Source organism: Paramacrobiotus metropolitanus, unplaced genomic scaffold (genome assembly GCF_019649055.1).
Source record: "Paramacrobiotus metropolitanus isolate TYO unplaced genomic scaffold, Prichtersi_v1.0 Parri_scaffold0000002, whole genome shotgun sequence".
NCBI classification, from domain to species: domain Eukaryota; kingdom Metazoa; phylum Tardigrada; class Eutardigrada; order Parachela; family Macrobiotidae; genus Paramacrobiotus; species Paramacrobiotus metropolitanus.
Genome location: NW_026570222.1, coordinates 2,653,070 through 2,672,266, shown reverse-complemented (window position 1 = coordinate 2,672,266; position 19,197 = coordinate 2,653,070). Strand labels below are relative to the sequence as shown.

Genomic DNA, 19,197 nt, shown 5'->3' with positions numbered 1-19,197 from the left:
AACTATTGCTGCTTTTCCCGACGGGATACATTCTTGTGGCACCCGGTGGTTGTTGCGCCATTAGTCAACTGCTAAGTGTGCCCCCGGACTGGTGTGGTCGTTTGAATCTCAAATGGTGGCATGTTCATACCGTCTTTACCGTCTTTACTAAACTTGCAAACTTGCATATCTATATCACACTCACACAAGTTTGATTTCTCTTTTGTTTTGTATTTTTTTGTCACTGTTGTGCTTCTTGGCTGTCACGGCCTGTCAGTAGTAATCCTTGGCCTTATGTTCGGTCAGTACTCGTAGAACGTAGGATACCTTCAGCTACGTCGATATCTGCTTGTTTTTTCCCGATTGCTGCAAAACCTTGTGGAAATGGTGAATGTATCGAAAGGTATCCTTGTCAAATGGTAAGCCGAGTCCCTAAATTTTTTTGGCAGTGCACTCAATACCGAGTACAGAATCAGAAAGTGAATTTTTATGGAATCTTGCTTTATTATCTTTATTTTAAATTTTTAGCGATCCAGCCATGAAGCAGTTCCTGCTCTTCTTGGATGAGAAGAAAGAACTTGGAAGTCGTTTTATTATCCAGGTGTGGTTTGTGGCTCGTACTGCGAAGTGCAAGTGCTGCCAGTGCCACTACAGTGTGCAACTACAAGACTGCAAGACGCTGCGGACCAGCGAATCTTCTACCAAGTGCAGTCTGATGACTGGGTCTTAATCTTACTTTTCTGCTGTAGGACTTGGACGAGGAGCACCTGTTTATAAGTAAAGATGTAATGAATACCTTGAAAGAGCGTCTGGACAGCCTGATGGACAAGATCAGTATAAGTGCTGCCACCAAGGATGACAATTAGCATTCCCGTAGAATCAGTTCAGCCGAGGACTTTTGTGCTTGTGAGTAGATTCCTTTTGGGAACTTTTTGCTGATTTTTGTCGAAGCTTGTGCGATAGGTAGGATTAAAAGGGGTAGACTGTTGTGGCAGTGTTGTTGCCGTGAATGTGTGGTTGACGCGTTTCATATGTAGCAGTTGTTTCGTGTCTCTTGCAGATGCAGTCTTGCTTAGAGCATTATTTTTGGGATGTTTGATAATGTTCCTGCTTTTTCTGATATGGAGCTGTGATATCAAGGAAATAGTATATATATATAGATCTATATTATGATCGGCCGCCCCGTGGAACTTGGCTAGAAAAAACCGCCAAGCAAATTAAAAAACCGATTTCACCATTAAACTCAGCATGTCCCAAAAGGGTCCCACATGCATTTTGTTTTCAAAAATATCTGCTCTGGACCGTCGCTCGGATGCCGGTACCGGTACAGGCATCAGTTCAAGGTGACCTTGAAAGACATTTTACATAAAACACTTGCGTGGAGCAGCTAACATTCAAATGCAGAGCATGTAGTGTAATAAAAAAAACTGTAATTTTTCCGAATACAATCCGAAAAATTTTTCAGCTTTGTCACGCTTCAACAAAATGCTCTAAAGCGAACGGGAAAGCGCTTTTGCACTGGAACTGTTTAGCTTTTCCGCGTTCTTATACATTGTTCTCTGTGCAATGTGTGCATTACAAAACACTTAAAAATTAACTTAAAAACCAAAGAAGTTGTCGGGTTCGGTGTAAAACGATCTTAGTACTCATATTACGGTATGCTCACGCGTCTATATGCAAATTTGGGATAAGATATCGAATCATAATAAGACTTTTGAATGCCACCTGATGCATTTATTTTAAACATTTTAAAATTTTATTCTCCTTGTATCTCATAAACAATTTCATATAAAGTACAAATCCTTTGGCTAGAGGGTGAAATTATGAAAGCTATGAAACTAAAAAAGCGTTTGAGGGTGCGAGAGCGAAAGTTTGCGAACGTATTGCTACTTACCTGCATAGTTCCTTTACATATTAGGTATAGAAAGCGAAATCGCACTTCGTCCACTCGGTGGTAGAAAACAGGCAATGTCTAACCATAGTTTGCGAAAACTAAAATTTGCGAGTTAAGTTTTAGACTAAAGTTTGCGAAAACTTTCGCTTTCTAAACTTAGAAAGCGAAAGTTTACTGACCGTGAGTTTTCCTATGCAGTGAAAAACTCACGAGTCACTGACCGGACCGGCATATGAGAACAAAGTTCTTCAGCTTTCGAATGAACAGAACCGCACAAGGGTTACACTATCCACTAACCAGACCTACTGAGTTACAGGAAATATACTGACCGTCGATCAGGCCTGTAGAGTGAACGGAAGCTAAAGTTTTAGGGAAGGGATATTATCTTAGTGTTAGTGGCGTAGACCAGAAAAGAGCAGAACCGTTATCAGTGTTCAGCACAACGCTAATATTAATGCACCAGCTGTCAAACGGACAGAACTGTGCAGAAGCTGCCATGTCTAAATAAAGGGAACGGTCGCCATTGTCCGAGATCCTCAATTTACCACCGGCCTTACCTCCCCTTACCACAAACAGTGTGACCGCGAGGGCTGGTTTTATTTTGTTGGTGGCTATTGCCAATACACAAAAAATGTTAACTACCTAGTACCGGGTAGAACGACATCCCGTGTAAATGCAATCGCCATTAGATGCTTAAAATCTCTGTCAAAAAATTTTTTTGGGAACAGTTATCCGGAAACAATCGAAATTGAGAAAGAGCCAACCCAAAGGCCATATATATCAGTGCTTAGGTATCACTAATTAGGGCTGCTGCGTAAACGGAAATTACAGGACCCTCTATTGCTGTTACTAATGTTCAGTGAGTAGGACAACGTAATCTCTGTTGCTCGTTATCACTACATACTTCTTGCTGCCGACTGAATCCAGAATAAAAAATTATCAAAAAATCAAAAAATCACACTACTAGAGAACGAGTACTGTATCTACCGACCAAACCTACTGATTACTGAACAAAGGATATTATTGTCCTCGATCAAAATTGGTTTCCACGTACCAGTTATTAAAAAGTAGCGAAGCAGAATTATTAGAAACTTAGCACCGCTGACCGCTCTCCGATTATTAGTCGTGCTATCTAACTATTTTGTTTCACATAAAACGAACCGCTCAGCTATATAATGCTGTTTCCTGATTAAAGCAAGGTAACTGAAGCTACGAACAGCGCCTAATCATACAAAATGTAAAAATATACACACAAACCAGGCTTCAGAAATAAATGAACAAGGATTATTTTTCAAGGAATTGAATGCAGACCACAAGAGCATCTGAGGCGAAGCCGAAGATGACTCTTGTATATAAATATTACGGATGGTGTTCTCATTTGGAATAATTTATACGACTGTGTACTGTCACTGCAGTTTCAAGCGCGTAATAAGGTTGTGTAATCAGATCTGTACTTCTATCTGACGAAGTAAATTAATGGGTGTGGAAATGTTTCGGCATTAAATGTTTTCGCGTTGAAGGAGTCGTACGACTACATTTTACACCATCGCAGAATCCTTTCTTTACAAAACATACTCCGACTGTAAAAACATCACCTTTGAGAATAAAAACACGAAAACACAGTCTTATCATGCGAACACTAGGAAAAATGAACTGAAATGACAAACCGGTGGAAAATGCGCTCCAATTGCCACTTCTTGTGATCGAAACGAACATTAATAGGAAATCGATCATGATCAAATACTGACTTGTTACATTGCAAAGGACAACAACATGGATAAGGAATAAAATAGAAAATAATTACCCGGTTTCTGCTAAAACGTCTTTGTCGAACTTTAAATTACCGCATCACCCAGTTTTCATGAATTAAAGCTTCGGATATCTCAAAGTGATTTTCGCAGTAGGTACGCTTTGATCGCAGGGAAAATTCTGACGCCAGGAAAAGAAAATGAGGAAATGTCAGTTTAGACAGGAAAAAGTGCCGATCCAGCCGCCACCGTTTTGTTATCCATATTGATTTGTGCCGGTTATTATTGATATTCAGCTCGTGTCAAAGTCAAAATGGAAAATATGGGTAATAAATAAAGGTGCCGGGTATATATTTGGCCGCGGAAAGGAATGCATCGGCCGCGGCCTTCACACGAACGATTTCTATTGATCGGGATCGTCACTTCCGGTGTTCATGGCCTATGGATCAATGCCAGGAATTCTTCCCGTGTCCGCGGATCCTCACGAAAAACCCCCAGCATGGTGCTGGTTATCGTTTTGGCATTTAACTTTTGCACTCCACGCATTACCATGCACATATGTCTGCAAGTATTCAGCAATAAATTCGAAAACTGAACGATAAAACAGAGTAATATCGAATTTAAATAAATACGAAGTTAAAGTTTTGCACATGTATATAGAAATAACGAATTGATGGTGACTAAGAACAGCAGGTGTAGAGTTTTCGGTAACGCGACAAAGATGTTATCGCTAACAGATTTCATGCGGTAAGCCTATCAGTTATGCTGCACAATTTCAGTCCGGTTTTATTGGTTTTTCTAATATTTTACATGGACCTCAAATCATATGCGTGAGCCTAAAAACATTCTTCCTTCCAAAGGGTAATTTTTGCTCTACATTACAAATTCGAGTTTCGGTTTGCCATTCTTGCATACCGCAATAGTGAAACAAATTTCATCATACTATTTTTAAAAACAACGGTGCCATTCAGATTTTATCAAAAAATTCCGAATGATGAGGAAAAAATGCAGTGCCGAGGTGGACTGAAGTAAGTATTGCCGCACGAAATATGTATTACACTTTTCATTCAAAATCTACAAAGTTATTTTTAGCAGTTAGTGGTAAATTATAAGTAGCAGTTAGTATACCTCACGATAATTGTATCGATTGAATGTGCCAGTGTACTTCAAGGTTTAACTTTAAAAGTGAACTTTGTTTACTCACGTCGCTTCTATAACGATGGCGACTCCCGCCGGTTGGACAGCTTCCGTAATCGCAATGGCAATTTGCTTTGTCAGCCGTTCCTGTACTGCATTCAAAAACAGGAAGCACCCATAACTATTTCATTACGATAAGTGTTCTCATCACAACAAATAAAAGAGCCTGGAAACACATCAGCATTAACCGCAAGGCGCAAAGACACAAGCGCCTACCTTGCAACCGTCGACTGTATATTTCCACGATTCTCGCAATTTTGCTAAGGCCGAGCACACGCGAATTCGGCAGATATCCAACAGATACTTTCCCAATAAATGGAACTAAATGGTGTTCACACATGGAAAACATTTCGATATCCTTTACTATCACCATCTGATCGTGATTTTCATCAAAAATTGCATCATTCAAAATTCCTGGAAAACATGACAAATGTAAACACAAGAATATACAGATACGCGTAATTTCTTCCATACGTACAACTGAGGTACGTAAATATTATTACTGTAATTTGTCATAGAATTACAAGTATAAGTTCAAACTTCTGTACTAATACGGCTTTGTTACTGTACATAGCTATGGAACAATATGTGAGCAAGATTTTCGTACATGCCGGAAATTAATTTTACTAATACATATAACAATGCCACTGTAACATTGCTAGATCGCAATGTGGAAAGTAAGTTCTGCGGCTTGGATTAATGGAGTAACTGCATAATGCTACAGTCTCATAAACTTAAAATTAACTGATCAACCCGTTTGCTGATATATACAAATTTAATTGGCCAACCTTGAATGGTCTCGTCGTATCCCTTCGTGAAAAACATCATGGCCTTTGCTGCTCGTTCGGGCGTATTAATCAGTCCATGCCGGTCGGGATCCTCGCCCAAATACTTGAGTATAGACCTGTAATTATCTTTCAACTGCGGCAGCAGAGATTCGCGCGGCGATGTGCCCACCGGAAGCTGCACTTCCACGTCTTCCTCATAAGCCGCCAAATTGGACACCGCGGCAACCGTCTCATCAATTGAGGCGGTATGCGAGCGGGAGCGCGAATAGGAGTTGGCACGCGATGTCCGAAACTCGCGAATGGCCGCCGCATCGGAGCCACGGCGCCCGGCGGTGGCTGCCGCCGGATACGTCGCCGGATAACTGGCACTGGGCACGAGCGGACATTTCGCCGCAATGTCACCGTTGTCCATTCTTCGCTGGACGATGGTCAGAAAGGGAACGTTGTGCGAATAAAATGATCGTAGGCCTTCAATATATTTCAGCACTCCTAATGTTCTGCAAAAACAACGCAAAAGTTACATTATGTACATAAATGTTTATTTCAGTGATATCAAGCAGTCACATTGTCATCAGCTTTAACAGTAAGTACTTCCTTATATTTCACAATTTTTTAAATTTTTTTAGTTTCCTGCACATAACCACCTTGCTGCGCGCACTATACACTAACCCAATCAAAAGTGCACATTATTATCTCGTACCACATTATGCACGTGTATACTATCGATCATTATAATTATCAGTCGATCTGGTCGACACTAACTGTCATTCGGATTATGCATATTAATTTTATCGCGCAAAAAAATAATTTGCTTTCTTGGCAAGAGCACATCCGTCAGAATATCTTCTTCAGATTGAAATTTTGTTACGTATTTATGCGGTCATCGTTAGCAAGATCAATACTAATAAATTTTAGCTTAACGCTTAACAGTACTGTTTTCGATCAGAATGTCTGATTAATTAAGGCAAAGATGCGTACCTTCTGTAAAGAATATGTTGCAGATCGTTTCCAGCATCCCAGAAATAATGATTCAATACAGTATGCGGAAGCTCAAGCGATGCCAGTTCTAAAATTCGCTCTGCGTGGTAATATTTTGTTCATGCTCACAAGTCAGTTTAAAATCAGTAGTTGTGCGCTGGCTGAGCGTCAGGTGAATCCAAAATCACAAATACAATACGAAATGGAGGTTTTCACGCAGCACTCAACGGGTCGGTAGCAACAATAATCTGCGCAAGACGTTGAGCCGGCAGAAAGAAAGAAAAATTGAGTATGTTCATCCAGCATTACACATGGAGTCCTGATGACAACAAGAAACGTTTACATTGAAATTCCCAAGTTGAAATGTCGATTTCTTTTTACAGCAGGACGGCGTCATAATCGTAATGTACCGCTATAGCTACACACGGCTATATCCACACTCCATGACCAAGTAGATTGATCGTATCGGCGCAATGGTTGGACAGCAGTTGATTTTGCAGTCGATAAGCGCTCCCGTGTGCCGTACCGCATGCCGAGATAACGGATCAGGTTACATTTGTGGGGAACGATGTCAACAAATGTTGTAAGTGTTAATCAAGCAATTACGATACCGTGTAATTAGGACCAGTTTTTAATAACTCTCTGCAACCAGCAGAAAGCGCCCCTAGTTAATGTGAATTAAATTTTATCATGTAAATACCGATTTCTACGGCTTATATATAGCTCTGCGCAGCCTTTAACTCTCATTACCATTACCATACCCCTGCACTGTGGCTCCCATTACCATTTTTGAAATATATGAATCAAACTTTTTGTTGAAAGAATTTACAGTTCTGAAAGTAAATAACTGTAGCACGCATGTAAGACAAAATATGCTAGTTCATAAATATTTGACTGTAGCAAGTTCTCTGTGACTGTCTTACAGCGCATTCAGGCATTTGTATACCACATCATTCATCCTACTCGTATTCAGGACTACACATAGAACTGTAAATGTGAGATGATGGCCGGCATGGAGTGACCTTTTCAGTAAAATAGAAAACAGTGGCGTGAAAGCTATATATAGAAGTATGCATATTCTTCGTTATCAGTTTAATCTGATAGAACACGTGTGCACAGTTAAGGACATGTAAGAAGATGAATTCATATATTTTAAGGTTAATCGGTACCGGTGTTTTTAATGGACAATATATAGGCAACCAGAATCAGCCAGATAACAAAAATGGCGCAGGCGCGGTGACACTACTTCAAAATAATTTCAAAAATTTCAAAATTGAAAAATAACCAAAATTGCTATCTTCCGTTTGGTAGGTTAATTGTTGGGACTTGAACAGCTGCTTGATTGTACAATAGTCTTATAGTTCTACCACGGTATAAAAGAGATAAATCTCTTTTATTTTATCTCTTTATCTCTTTTATACCGTGGTTCTACTGTTTTATTCCTATCGGACAGTGAGATGTATACATACTTGAATACCGGCAGTACAATCCGTGTGCCTTCATATGCACAATGTTAACACAAACGTAATGAAAGAAGATGTAGAAATGACACAGAAATATTTCTTTTTTCCGCTGTACGTTGAGATTCAGACAACATTGCCCATCGCTTGAATGATGACTGATTGCTGGTCATGAGCTGATCCCGGTAATCTACAGGATGCAGGTTCCGGAAGAGCGCACCAAATTATATCGTTCTATTGCGCTAATGTACGTGGGTTGTGAGCGTTAGTGAATGCATGATAACAATCTGTACTAATGTTAAACTTTCTGGAATTTATATTTTTTCTTCTGATAGTAAGTACCGAGAAGTCCTTTCTGAATTTGCATATGTCTAGTGTAAAACATCAAAACTAAAATTAATAACAGTATACCTAGCCATAAGGTGCAATACAGCAATAAGGTGCAATACAGTGCTAAATGTCGGCTGCGGTCATATCAATACTGTAACCATGTAGCAAGGATGTAAGTAATTTATTTTATTTTTTTTTGTAATTTATAATACTGGATTAACTGGAAGAAATAATGTTTTATAGAAAAACTCATTGCCGATATGATTAAATGAACCGGCAAAGATAGTTTTGTGATTATGATAACGTATGGTACGAACATATTTGTATATTTTTGCAATATGATATACACAGAAGTACAGAGTTGCTTATAAAAAAAACAGTTTAAACTTTAAACGTGGAACAAGACCGCAATCACAAGGTTGGAACTGCAACAACATTATAACCCACCTACGTACATTTGGCAGTTGCCATTTACTTCATATTACAACGAAGAAATTTAAATAAGTTAACGTTCACTGCTATTATGAAATGTTGCTTGTCAACCAGCACCGTGCCTTAAGAATTCACAAAAACTGATTTAATGTTACTTTTGTAATGTAACATTACTTCTGTAATGTTCATTATTTGTTTCTGTTCATTCTTCCTTCTATTTTGGTATACGCAGCTACACACTACATAGTGCTGTGTCAGCAATAACAACTGCCTGTTTAATTCTGAGCTGTACCGATGTAAAACCGTTACTGTTTAACCCGACACGGGAATATCGATCCAGATATGACGGTACGCTTTAACTTCATTCGGCGATTCTGAAACCAGACTTTAACCTGCAAAACGAATAGAATTCTATAGCAGTAACCTTTTTGCGTATGTATTGCAATCGGATGCATCTTGCCGGTCTCACGTGTCACAGAGTTTATACAAGCCACGGTGATTACACTTCTATACCATCAGCATATAGAAGACATTTTTTGTACAATAAAAATTGAGGATTTTGTACAGTAAAAATTAAGGATTTTGTACAGCTGTACCATAACTTGTATATGCTGTTAACTGTATGAATAATTTATCGCGTGTTGTACTTTGCGCCCTGTATACACTTACACAGAAAATTACATAGGTTTTTGTACCCTCGCACATTCGACAAAATGTTTTCTTTGCCCTCTGGAATCTGGAGTAACTATTACCATGTACACTGTACAGATAGTACGTTTTACTTCAATACAGTAAACTAATTTAGTTACTTACCTGTCGCTCAGAAAGGGCGAGCGTTGTCGCAATTTCGTATCGTCGCAACCGAGTCAGGTAATTTTGACACCGAAATTCCTGTTCAAGTTGATTCAGTTGCACTTTGGAGAATGCAGTTCGTTCTTTTCTTTGAGCTAAATTTGTAAACTCTTGTACACTTTTGTCTCTCAAGCCTAAAAATGCATTGTGCACGGTTTTAAGCAATTTTCCTGCAACTAATATCTAATTAATTTTGAGAACGAGGTATTAATTGCTCCGAAATGCTCTATTGCGGCAAGGTACTTTGGTTGCGGTCCGTATCACAAACATTTGCGTCACAATCTCTTCGCATTTTTGTAGCCTTTATATTTAGGGCCCAGTGTCGTCATCATAAAAAATTGTTTACAAGCAAGTTTTCGCACATCATTAACAGCTGGCAAAATAAATTAATTTTTCATGATATACAACTTGGTTTATTATATTACGCAACCAAAAATCCACCAGAACTATTATGCGGTACACAATTTTACCGGCGTCCAGTAAAGCGCTTTCGGATGCTTGCTTTGACAAAACACGTACGGAGTCGGCCTTCGGCATCGGAACTCCGGCTAACAAAAAACTGTTGTGAAGGGGATCGGTGTATGTGATCGAAACCGATTCAGTTTTTGGAACTCTGTAAAACAACGATCCCATTAACCATATTATCGTTTGCCATCCAAACACCGAATTCCGGAGGAGATTTTCAAAAATTTAGAATACGTACTTGGCAGTAGTTGATGGTAAAACTTCTGTCGAACGAGCTACAAGGTACTGGTGCGACCAACTGCGATCATATTTAATGGCAGCGTCGGTTTCTTCTCTGATTCTGTGAGAGGTCATCGCTGTAGGCACATCTTGGCGTACGGCGTAGCTTGCTGAATACTGAGAAACCTTTACTCCCTGTGTCTGAGACGTCATGTCCAACTTTGCCACATTAAAATTCATTTCAAAATGTGTTCATGCCCCAATCCGAAGATAAAACTAGAAAATAAAAATTAAACACGTGCAGCTGCAGGATCTTATGGATAGTAAGTCCTGGCGCCGCGATATTATACTGTCGGCAGACTGTAGTCAGTACGAGGTTAGTGCTATGTAGAAAGCTGTAAATTTAGCCTAACAATCAACAACTTTCGGTCGGGCACGCTAACTGATCTGCAAACAAGGCAGAAATACATAATATGATTGTATATAAAAAGGTTTTTGACACACAAATTTTTACTACAGCCGTCGTAGGCCTCGCTGTGTTGTGTTTGGTATATGCCCAGTGTCCGTATATGCCCATTGTCCGTATATGCCCAGTGTCCGCCCATGGCCGGGCGTATCTGGCTACTCACCCATTCGCACCACGTATTTGATGCATTTTCGATTTTCGTAATTTTTGGGTTGTGGATGGATTCATTGGATTGGAAGCCATCTGCAGGACTTATAACTGGTACTCAGATCGAATATTTAATACTGCAAAGCGAGTGCACAGATCATACTATGGAAGAGGGAAAGAAACAACATTCATTAAGGATTAGAAAACATTCCTTCATTGTTTACACACGTGTACCAAAGATGTTGGCCAATGGGTAGTGGTTGACCGATACGGACCACCGTACGGTAGTAGCACAGAGAAGAGAATCGGTGCCGGTAACTGCTTTCCGGCCCATTTGGCAGTAACAAGTCAACACCAACAACAACAACACCGAATTACCGTCTGCAGATGAACGAAACGAAAATAACCAATGATGTGGCTGCTGCAGTGGAGCACAAGACGATGATAAGTCATCAACCATAAGTACAATACTTTTTGAACTATGTAGTCAATAAAAATAAGACTGTTTGAATAAAGCTTTTTCTTGTGAAGTGTATGCAAAAGGTTTAAAGTATTGTACGTAAAGAAGTAATCATAGTACGTAATTATAACAGTTTACCTGTTTGGGTTTACAACTTTACAATTTCGAATGATATTTTTTATCTTTACACTCCAGTACAAAGTTTTGTCAAGTTCACAGAAAAATTTCACAATAACTATATTACTGTACAGTGGATTCTACGACTACATACTCGTACTTTCTCTATCGTACCGTAACCGGACTAAGGGACTAGTGCGCTAAGCATCTTCGGAAGCGAGAAATAAATGGAAAAAAGAGGAAAAAATATCTACATACTTTTTCAGTTAGCCGTCTACGGGTGGCATTCATCCGAACCCATGTAACATGCGTTGGTATTTGGTAATGGTCTGCTTTCGAAAGATTCAGGGCTTTCGGCTTTGTATTATAATTAATATTTTTGATTTTTATATGGTTTGCTATTGTTTTTTAGCTGCGAGGTTTCTAGCAATGCAAGTCGCAGTAGTCTTAGTTTGAATTTGTTATTTTGTGTATGAGCACTGAAGCAGTATGCCGCAGCTTACGCGAATTCTGCTGGAGTCTGTCCGACCTAGATATCATTTCAAACGTAACTGGTTTCGCTATGGTCAGAAACAAGAACTGCCACCACCTGAAATCCCTCGAGCCTACGTCGAACAAGGTATACCGTTGATAAACGCCGCTGCAGAACAGAAGCAGCACGAGAAGTTCGTGGAGGACTACTGCGAATGGGAGCCCGACCATCCCATCTTCATCGGGCCGCCTGGTAATACACCCAGGAACCCGCGCTGGAAAGACCAGTCTGTGCGCCTGTACGATGGGTCCAATCAGCTTCTGGAAGGTAAATTTTTCCGGCGAAAAAGGCAATCCCTATAGCAAAAACTTGCATTTGCATTTTGACTCATGTTTAGGTTCTTAGAGCGAGACTGACTTAGAGCTATTAATTCGGATGTCTCTTGTGAATTTAAGTATAGTAAGCTAATAAGGCTTCCTTGGTGCATTCGTTTAGCACGATGTTGAATTTGCTTCGTTGTGCATGCGTATTGCAGGCATCGAGCAGATGCAGATTATCACCAAAACCGTGGTCACGCGCGGTGTGCCGTCAGTATGGAAGCAGCTGGAACCCTTGGTGCGTCCGTATCATCTTCCCGACGAAGACGAGCGGATGAGGCGATATGTGATGCAGTCTGTGCGGTGGGATCCCAGTATTGATAGATTGCCTACGCGTGCTCTCGTATATACTCCTTTCCGCCCGATTTATTATGGGATTACACTGGAACGATCCAGGTTGGTTTGCAAGGCATAATCAACTTACTGCTAAGAGTAGCAACTTACAAGCTAGGTTTGTACGAGATGCAAAACGTATCGCTCTGTGCAGGTATTCATTTAGTTTATTCCAGTGTGTTGTGCGGTGAGCAGTTCGGCTGAGGCATCGGGTTGCACTGCAGTGTGGTGGTTCAGGGATTTGATATTTATTTATTTTGGTGTCCCGTGTATGTGTTGAAGTATAAAGCCTTATATCAGGATGAAACTTGCGAAATGCGAATTAAGTAACAATTACACTACCCGTAGACGTCGAGCCAGATTCTGGTGAAAGTTAAATGCTTTATGAGACACTTACGTGATTTATTTCCATTGCAGCCGACTGCTAGCGAACAATATGCTTCGCTTGACAGAGATGTCATTTGGTGGAAAGCACGATCTGCGACGGCGACAAGTCATAAGGAATGCACTGTCGCAGGTTACATGGGCACGAGGTACATAAGCGTATAGATTCTTCTGACTGATTTTGCATTATTCGATTGTTGCAGGAGAGGATCGCATTGCTTTTGATTGCAATAATGACTTGTTGATCTCTTCGGAAAAACCACTGCACCCATTCGCCACAACGGAAGAAGTGGGTAAAACCTCCAACATCGCTCTACCTTCGATTTTCCCCCTCAAGTTCAACATATCTCTGGATGAAGTGAATGTGTACGACTGGGAAAACAGACACCGTACGTCTTCCAGTTTTAAGCTGTGGATATACAAGTTTCTGTAAAACACAGTCAGCTGCGGTTAATATATGTCCCATACTCTGATAATTTGTTTATAGCGTAACAAATCAATGCGTGGCACTACTGTGAGAATTTAGTCAAGCCCTTTAGCCAAGCGATTAGTTTAATTTGTATTAAATTTGCAGCGTTTACCGATGATTGCCCATTTGGCGTGCCACATACCATCTTTGTTCTGCATAATGACACAACGCTGGTTGAAGTTGACGCGTGGACTCATTCTCAGATGCATGCCAAAGCGTTGGGACACTGCTATGCCACATTGGCTGCCTACGCTAAACGACTTTATGGAGTAGGTCTCCTCAAAATTATCTATTTATTTATTCACAGAAGTGTGGTTTGCGGTGAAGAAGCTAGTGTTGCTTCAGATTGATAGTTAATATACGCTCATCAGAATTCGATATTCGTGCTTTGATAACGGATTGATTTTTCTTACCGCATTATTTGCAGTGCTTTAGTTGTAAAAGAGTGCATTAGTATTTGTGTCTTAAATTTTGCGTTTTGTGACAGGAAAATGTCAAGGAGCTGCCGCAGCCTTTATCTGTTCAGTGTGTGTACGCCTTCCGGGGGCGACGGTACTTTTTCTATGCTTTCCAGCTGAATACACTGGCCATCGACCATCTGGATGGCATCAAGAATCAGTTGTGGATTGATGCCAGCGAACGTGTTGAGCAGAAAGACGATGAAGTAATTCGCGAAGAGATGCCGTATGCGATGTTTAGGCTGGCTGACCAGATGCAGGGATTGATGGGATACCAAATTTACAAAGAGAAAAAGCAGGAGCCCAGGTATCCCATACGATTGCTAGATGTCTACCACCCGGAAGTGGTTAACAAATTCTTTGTTTTATATGCTAATCAGCTACATTTAACTGATCAGATTGCGTCGTCTTCCGAGTCCTTGAATGCGACCGCGTGAAAAGTTTTTTGTTGTTTATAATGACGTGTTAATTGAACGTTTTTATGACGCTTGTCGATAACGCAACTCGCGTGGCGTCCCTGACCGGGAATGTATCTCCCCTGGGCATGAAATGTTCAAATATAAATTTAAAAAGAATGACTGTTATAAAATTATTTTCGATCAGATTTCCATTTTTCTACTCACCATGCAAGCTGAAATTACAGTAACTTAACCCTCCGTCATCAGAGGCACATTGCCGGTCTGCTTATGAGAATCTTTCGGTTCGCGACCCAAAAGAGTAATCTGAGTTTTGTGCTGAAGCATTAGATTTTTTACTCTTTTCCGAATTAGAGAGGAATTTGAAAAATGATTTTGGTTTGGGATGTTTGGGCTTGGATATTGAGCCCTTGCTGGAAGCACTTTTCGATATCGTCAGTGCGGCGTTTTCCCCGGGAACAATTAGACCTTTTTCCTCTAAAACGCTTCGTAGTTCATCGCGTTGTTTGGTCAGTTGCTCGATCAGTAGTTTTTCTGTCGCCAGCTGATCCCTTATGCTGTTTTCATCGGTCTGAATTTTGGAGATATGGGATAGAAGGTCACTGATTATGCTCTGCTGTGTGGTCAGTTCTTCCTCCAGTTTTTGTCCGTCTTCGCGTAGTTTGTCCAGTTCCAGTCTATTTGCTGACGGAACAAGGGGTGGAACGGCCGGGCTTTGCAACTTTTCCTTCTGATCGAGAGCTATCAGCTGAAGAATCACATCTGTAGATGCGAGACAGTTTTGGCCCTAACATTGAATATCTCGTTCGTTAGCTAACAACACTGGCGAAATCGCTCGAAACTTGCACCTTATGTACAAGAAGCATGGTAATGGTAGCATTACTCGTTAAGTGTTTAGTAGTACTGTTTACTCGTTCGGGTTGGTTTACTCGTTTCGGTCGCAGTGAACCACTGCGCGTAGCAAGGAATTTACATTATATAAGTTCTCGTACCGTGAATTCAGTTGTCAGTTATCTTTTCTTTGGAGTCCTACCTCGATTTATCGTCCGCAAATTTTGTACGTCGCCATTTAAAGTATTCACAAGATCGTGATACTTCGGATTATCTTCCGTTGCGGTTTCCATAATTGTTGTTATAATTTGTGTTTTTGGTCACTTTGTAAATTCTTGCACTAACAGTTAGAAGATGCACAAAAAGCTGTCGTTGTGAAAAATGGAAGAAACGTTATAGGGAATAGTTTTGTGTACTCGAAAGTCTGCTTTCGCTCATCTACAGTGCTAGGCAACGTCTCCTTACAGACAAGAAAACATCACCGCCAACTTTTACTCCTATTTACGACAATTCGAGCAGTTCCAGTGAACCGCTAAAGTCACAGCGCCAGTATAAAACTTTATCACTCACCGAGGAACATCAAAAGAGGCAAATTTTCTACATACTGTACATCCCGTTTGGTCAATAAATTAAGTAAATTACAGTAGCATTGACTAACTAGGCTTTCACAGTAATATAATGGGGATTTTCATCCAAGAATTCCCGCAGTCGAGTTGGAAAGTCTGTCATGACACCGTCAGCGCCCAGAGCGAAAGCCCGTCGAAATTCGTCTTCAGTGTTCAATACCCAAATGTACACCTACAAGCGAAATCATTTTACTGAAATGTTTAAATGCACTGTTCATAATAACCAACTAACATTGAGTGCGCATCTAGACACGCATGACCTTGTGATAATAATTATCTGCCAAATGCACCGAATAACCAAACACTTATATTTTTTTGCCATCCATCCGGACTTGTAGTAGCGCACGTAAGATAAACTAAAATATCATTATTTCAAAAAGCTTAAAGTCTGTGAAGTGCAAACATATACCAGTAGTTAACAAACGTACGCCTCTATTTTCAGTTTACCACCCGGTTAGGATATTTCCATTTAAACCGCGGTCTACACTCATATATTTCACGATCACGTTTTAATATCCCCAGTAATGCGGCCTTAAACGGAAAACTTACACTTACACGTGGCCAAAACAGAACACAGCTTCGTCGGCAGAATCTACGCAGCACTCACCTGGATGCCCCGCTTTCTCAAATGGTCGAACAGCGATTTCCGCATTAGAATCCTGTAAAATCGTGCATCAGCATTGAATATCAGCATAAAGAAATCTGAATACCATCCACTATCACATACTTGTCAATAAACCACACATAGAATCGTGTCGATCGCTTTGCTATTTCGAAATTCGTGTCCTGACTGAAAGTACCAAATCACAAAATAAACATTAATACAAATAAAAGATGCGCCGCTACGCATGTGAAGTGAGCTTCAGTGGTATTTCAAACTGGCGCGACGACAACGGGCAGTAAGCAAATAAGTAGGAGTACATTCACGAAAACTACCTGCAAGATATGCATTTGGGCATTCTGCAAGATTACTTACTCCAAAAAAATGGAAGGCATGCACACTTCAAAGAACTGTTCTTTGATGGGCAGAAATGGCAGTAAGCCAGTGTAGAACAGAGCTACAGTTGCCACAACGCGTTTGATGGAAAACAGGAGAGGTATGTGCGGATTCTGGCGAGAGAGAATATTAAAGCAACTGAATACAAGCAAATTAAAAAAGAAAGATCCACTCACTTCATGATAACATTTCTGCGTAATGAGATCGCGGAAATTGCCCCAAACGGTCAAATGCTCCCGCTTGAATTCCTTAACCAGATCTGATACCTGCAAGTTCACATTTCTTAACATCATCGCGTAAACTCAATAATATAACAGACTTTGTATTGCACACATAAAAAAGAACGCAAACAAGGTAAAGCCTAGAGTCGAAGACCGGATTGAATTTTTTAATCATAAGCATCACTAGTCCTATTTTGATCGATCACCGCTGCTCATCTGATGGTGGTGTGCACAGCCAGATTTCTTTTCATAGGAAACAGGCAAACCTCACCCACAAAAACCCATACCTTGCTGATGAGTTCGTCATTGTTTTCTTTAATATCAACATTTACTACCACGTCAGGAAATTCTTGAAACACTTCTCGTAGTAACGGCATCTTCCTGTCGCCATTTTGGGCCATACAAGTGAATTCTGCAAAAAGTCGTAAAATACAGTATTGCGACAAACAAATCACATGACACACTGAACCAAAGATTTCTAAACCGGTAATGGCCAGCCATTCTGCAGGCTGGTACAACTACTTACCAACATCTACCGAAAACAATGCACGAGAAATTATAAAGCCTACAGACCACGTAGCAGTTATACTGTTCACAAAGAAAAACATGCTAAAAGGCGAAAACGTACACTGATTTATAGCGACGTTATGTGATTCTCCCAATAAATTATGCTGCTGATAAATCGCGAGCGACAATCAGAATACATAAGACGGCAACACCCAACAGTTACGTATCCAACACCCAACGTCACCGACAGGAAACGCACGACATTATACCCGTCCGTACGCAACATATTCTTATCATTTGTTAAGGGTAAAACTGCGAAAATAATGTTGTGCATTCAACCATATCAATAAATCCATTAATACGTTAATAATTAATAAATCCCTTACAACCAATTCTAATGTTAATTTTGTAATCCCCAAGACTATACTAATTAATCACAAGAATTTAAAGAGAGTTTCGAAGTTTCAGATTAAATTAAATTCACAGAGATCGACCGGAATGGCTTACTTTTTTTGAAATCCAAAGTCAGCGCTTTTTTTAACGGCGGCAGATCACAGTAGTCTGTTTCGGCGATGCGCACAGAACGACCGCACGGCCGCAGCAGCAAACCATCGTGTGCGACCACGACTTGCCCATCCTTGGATAAATGGCAATCTACAACACAACGAGTGTCCAATCCAGCTGAATTAAACAAGTCTGTCGTTGTTAATCCGGTCTTACCCAACTCCAGCATATGGGTACCGGTCGACAATGCACTAAAAACACAACGCAAATAAGTAATTTTGCTGATTCATGGGTAGGCAGGCGCAGTCCACCTACTGGCGAAATGCCGTCATCGTATTCTCCAGGTTCTCTCCCGCCCCTGCATATCATCATTAATATTAAATACCTAGTTATTTCGCCTTCAAATACGATCTCGAAGCTGCATGCGGAGATTCACACGCTACACAGAAAAAGCGAGTATCGCTACGACCGTGATCAAGTTACCTCCGCGATGGCTAATATGAACACATCGGAAAGCCTGTTGTTTCTTTCGATAAAGGATGGGAAACTTGAGGAAAAACACTGAGGACAATACATAACCAGAGATGACAGCTAGAGCGATCATTCCCGGACACAGCCAGCAGGTACTGTTCAGATTGTCCGAGTCAGGATCTCCCGTCGTTGAGTTCAGAAGGGAATTGTTGTTTACTCCATCTACTTCCATTCACAAGAATTAAGAATTCACACTCGAAATGCCTGGAGTATCACAATCACGGTAGTAAGTACGACGAAAGACAAAGTTACCAGAAACTAATAAACAGCTCTTTCTCCATAATTTATAATGACTTCGCAAAATATTACGTTCTGCAGCAACAAGCCTATAAGGTTTGTCAGTAGTAAGTACGACTTTTTTAGCGAGACACATCAAATAAGTAAGTATAGTATTTTAAAGAAAACTTTACAATTAAAACTTGCTAGTTGCTCGCACCAATTTTATTAGACTGGTTTACGCCGCGGAACAACATTGCGATGATAGTCCGAAAACGATTCATCGATTGACTGAGTTGACTCATACTGTAGTCATGACACTT

At 40.4% G+C, this 19,197-nt stretch overlaps 5 protein-coding genes across 6 annotated transcripts; 2 read left to right on the top strand and 3 right to left on the bottom strand.

Moving 5' to 3' along the window:
- Positions 1-4: 4 nt before the first annotated feature.
- LOC129585692 (general transcription factor IIH subunit 5-like) lies at positions 5-1,240 on the top strand. Its single transcript, XM_055478485.1, has 3 exons — positions 5-398; positions 508-580; positions 729-1,240. Exons 1-3 carry the CDS (start codon positions 364-366, stop codon positions 843-845), a joined length of 225 nt encoding a protein of 74 aa, XP_055334460.1. The 5' UTR covers positions 5-363; the 3' UTR covers positions 846-1,240.
- A 2,156-nt stretch (positions 1,241-3,396) lies between these two features.
- On the bottom strand, positions 3,397-6,999 carry LOC129582753 (GTP cyclohydrolase 1-like). The gene is made up of 5 exons (XM_055474365.1): positions 6,585-6,999; positions 5,607-6,103; positions 5,035-5,232; positions 4,826-4,910; positions 3,397-4,183 (listed from the first exon to the last, which is right to left on the bottom strand). The coding sequence occupies exons 2-5, from the start codon at positions 6,016-6,018 to the stop codon at positions 4,054-4,056; spliced, it is 825 nt and encodes a 274-aa protein (XP_055330340.1). The 5' UTR covers positions 6,019-6,103; positions 6,585-6,999; the 3' UTR covers positions 3,397-4,053.
- A 4,819-nt stretch (positions 7,000-11,818) lies between these two features.
- LOC129585921 (39S ribosomal protein L37, mitochondrial-like) lies at positions 11,819-14,603 on the top strand. Its single transcript, XM_055478844.1, has 6 exons — positions 11,819-12,331; positions 12,540-12,777; positions 13,132-13,247; positions 13,302-13,487; positions 13,673-13,836; positions 14,055-14,603. Exons 1-6 carry the CDS (start codon positions 12,022-12,024, stop codon positions 14,460-14,462), a joined length of 1,422 nt encoding a protein of 473 aa, XP_055334819.1. The 5' UTR covers positions 11,819-12,021; the 3' UTR covers positions 14,463-14,603.
- Positions 14,129-15,672, bottom strand: LOC129585943 (uncharacterized). The gene is made up of 2 exons (XM_055478874.1): positions 15,475-15,672; positions 14,129-15,203 (listed from the first exon to the last, which is right to left on the bottom strand). The coding sequence occupies exons 1-2, from the start codon at positions 15,563-15,565 to the stop codon at positions 14,710-14,712; spliced, it is 585 nt and encodes a 194-aa protein (XP_055334849.1). The 5' UTR covers positions 15,566-15,672; the 3' UTR covers positions 14,129-14,709.
- Positions 15,673-15,747: 75 nt separating this feature from the next.
- LOC129585930 (lysophospholipase D GDPD1-like) lies at positions 15,748-19,151 on the bottom strand. 2 transcript variants are annotated; one of them, XM_055478862.1, is made up of 11 exons: positions 19,095-19,151; positions 18,611-18,820; positions 18,443-18,485; positions 18,344-18,378; positions 18,131-18,277; positions 17,404-17,528; positions 17,072-17,161; positions 16,875-17,008; positions 16,626-16,688; positions 16,506-16,557; positions 15,748-16,070 (listed from the first exon to the last, which is right to left on the bottom strand). In XM_055478862.1, exons 1-11 carry the CDS (start codon positions 19,129-19,131, stop codon positions 15,930-15,932), a joined length of 1,077 nt encoding a protein of 358 aa, XP_055334837.1. In that variant the 5' UTR covers positions 19,132-19,151; the 3' UTR covers positions 15,748-15,929. The 2 variants fall into 2 exon arrangements, with proteins under 2 accessions (XP_055334837.1, XP_055334829.1); XM_055478854.1 differs by lacking the exon at positions 19,095-19,151 and adding an exon at positions 18,911-19,088.
- Between the last annotated feature and the right edge of the window lie 46 nt (positions 19,152-19,197).

Excerpts from the sequence above, each read along its gene's own strand:
- LOC129585692 (XM_055478485.1), top strand. The coding sequence starts at position 364 with ATGGTGAATGTATCGAAAGGTATCCTTGTCAAATG. Across the intron at positions 399-507 it reads AAAGGTATCCTTGTCAAATG|CGATCCAGCCATGAAGCAGT; the intron begins GTAAGCCGAGTC and ends TTAAATTTTTAG. Across the intron at positions 581-728 it reads GAAGTCGTTTTATTATCCAG|GACTTGGACGAGGAGCACCT; the intron begins GTGTGGTTTGTG and ends TTTCTGCTGTAG.
- LOC129582753 (XM_055474365.1), bottom strand. The coding sequence starts at position 6,018 with ATGGACAACGGTGACATTGCGGCGAAATGTCCGCTCGTGCCCAGTGCC. Across the intron at positions 5,233-5,606 it reads ATACGACGAGACCATTCAAG|GAATTTTGAATGATGCAATT; the intron begins GTTGGCCAATTA and ends CATGTTTTCCAG. Across the intron at positions 4,184-4,825 it reads GCCATCGTTATAGAAGCGAC|ACATATGTGCATGGTAATGC; the intron begins GTGAGTAAACAA and ends GAATACTTGCAG.
- LOC129585921 (XM_055478844.1), top strand. The coding sequence starts at position 12,022 with ATGCCGCAGCTTACGCGAATTCTGCTGGAGTCTGTCCGACCTAGATAT. Across the intron at positions 12,778-13,131 it reads ATTACACTGGAACGATCCAG|CCGACTGCTAGCGAACAATA; the intron begins GTTGGTTTGCAA and ends TTTCCATTGCAG. Across the intron at positions 13,488-13,672 it reads CGACTGGGAAAACAGACACC|CGTTTACCGATGATTGCCCA; the intron begins GTACGTCTTCCA and ends TTAAATTTGCAG.
- LOC129585943 (XM_055478874.1), bottom strand. The coding sequence starts at position 15,565 with ATGGAAACCGCAACGGAAGATAATCCGAAGTATCACGATCTTGTGAAT. Across the intron at positions 15,204-15,474 it reads TTTGCGGACGATAAATCGAG|ATGTGATTCTTCAGCTGATA; the intron begins GTAGGACTCCAA and ends TCGCATCTACAG.
- LOC129585930 (XM_055478854.1), bottom strand. The coding sequence starts at position 19,031 with ATGTGTCTCGCTAAAAAAGTCGTACTTACTACTGACAAACCTTATAGG. Across the intron at positions 18,486-18,610 it reads TCATATTAGCCATCGCGGAG|GGGCGGGAGAGAACCTGGAG; the intron begins GTAACTTGATCA and ends GATGATATGCAG. Across the intron at positions 17,162-17,403 it reads ATGACGAACTCATCAGCAAG|GTATCAGATCTGGTTAAGGA; the intron begins GTATGGGTTTTT and ends GTGAACTTGCAG.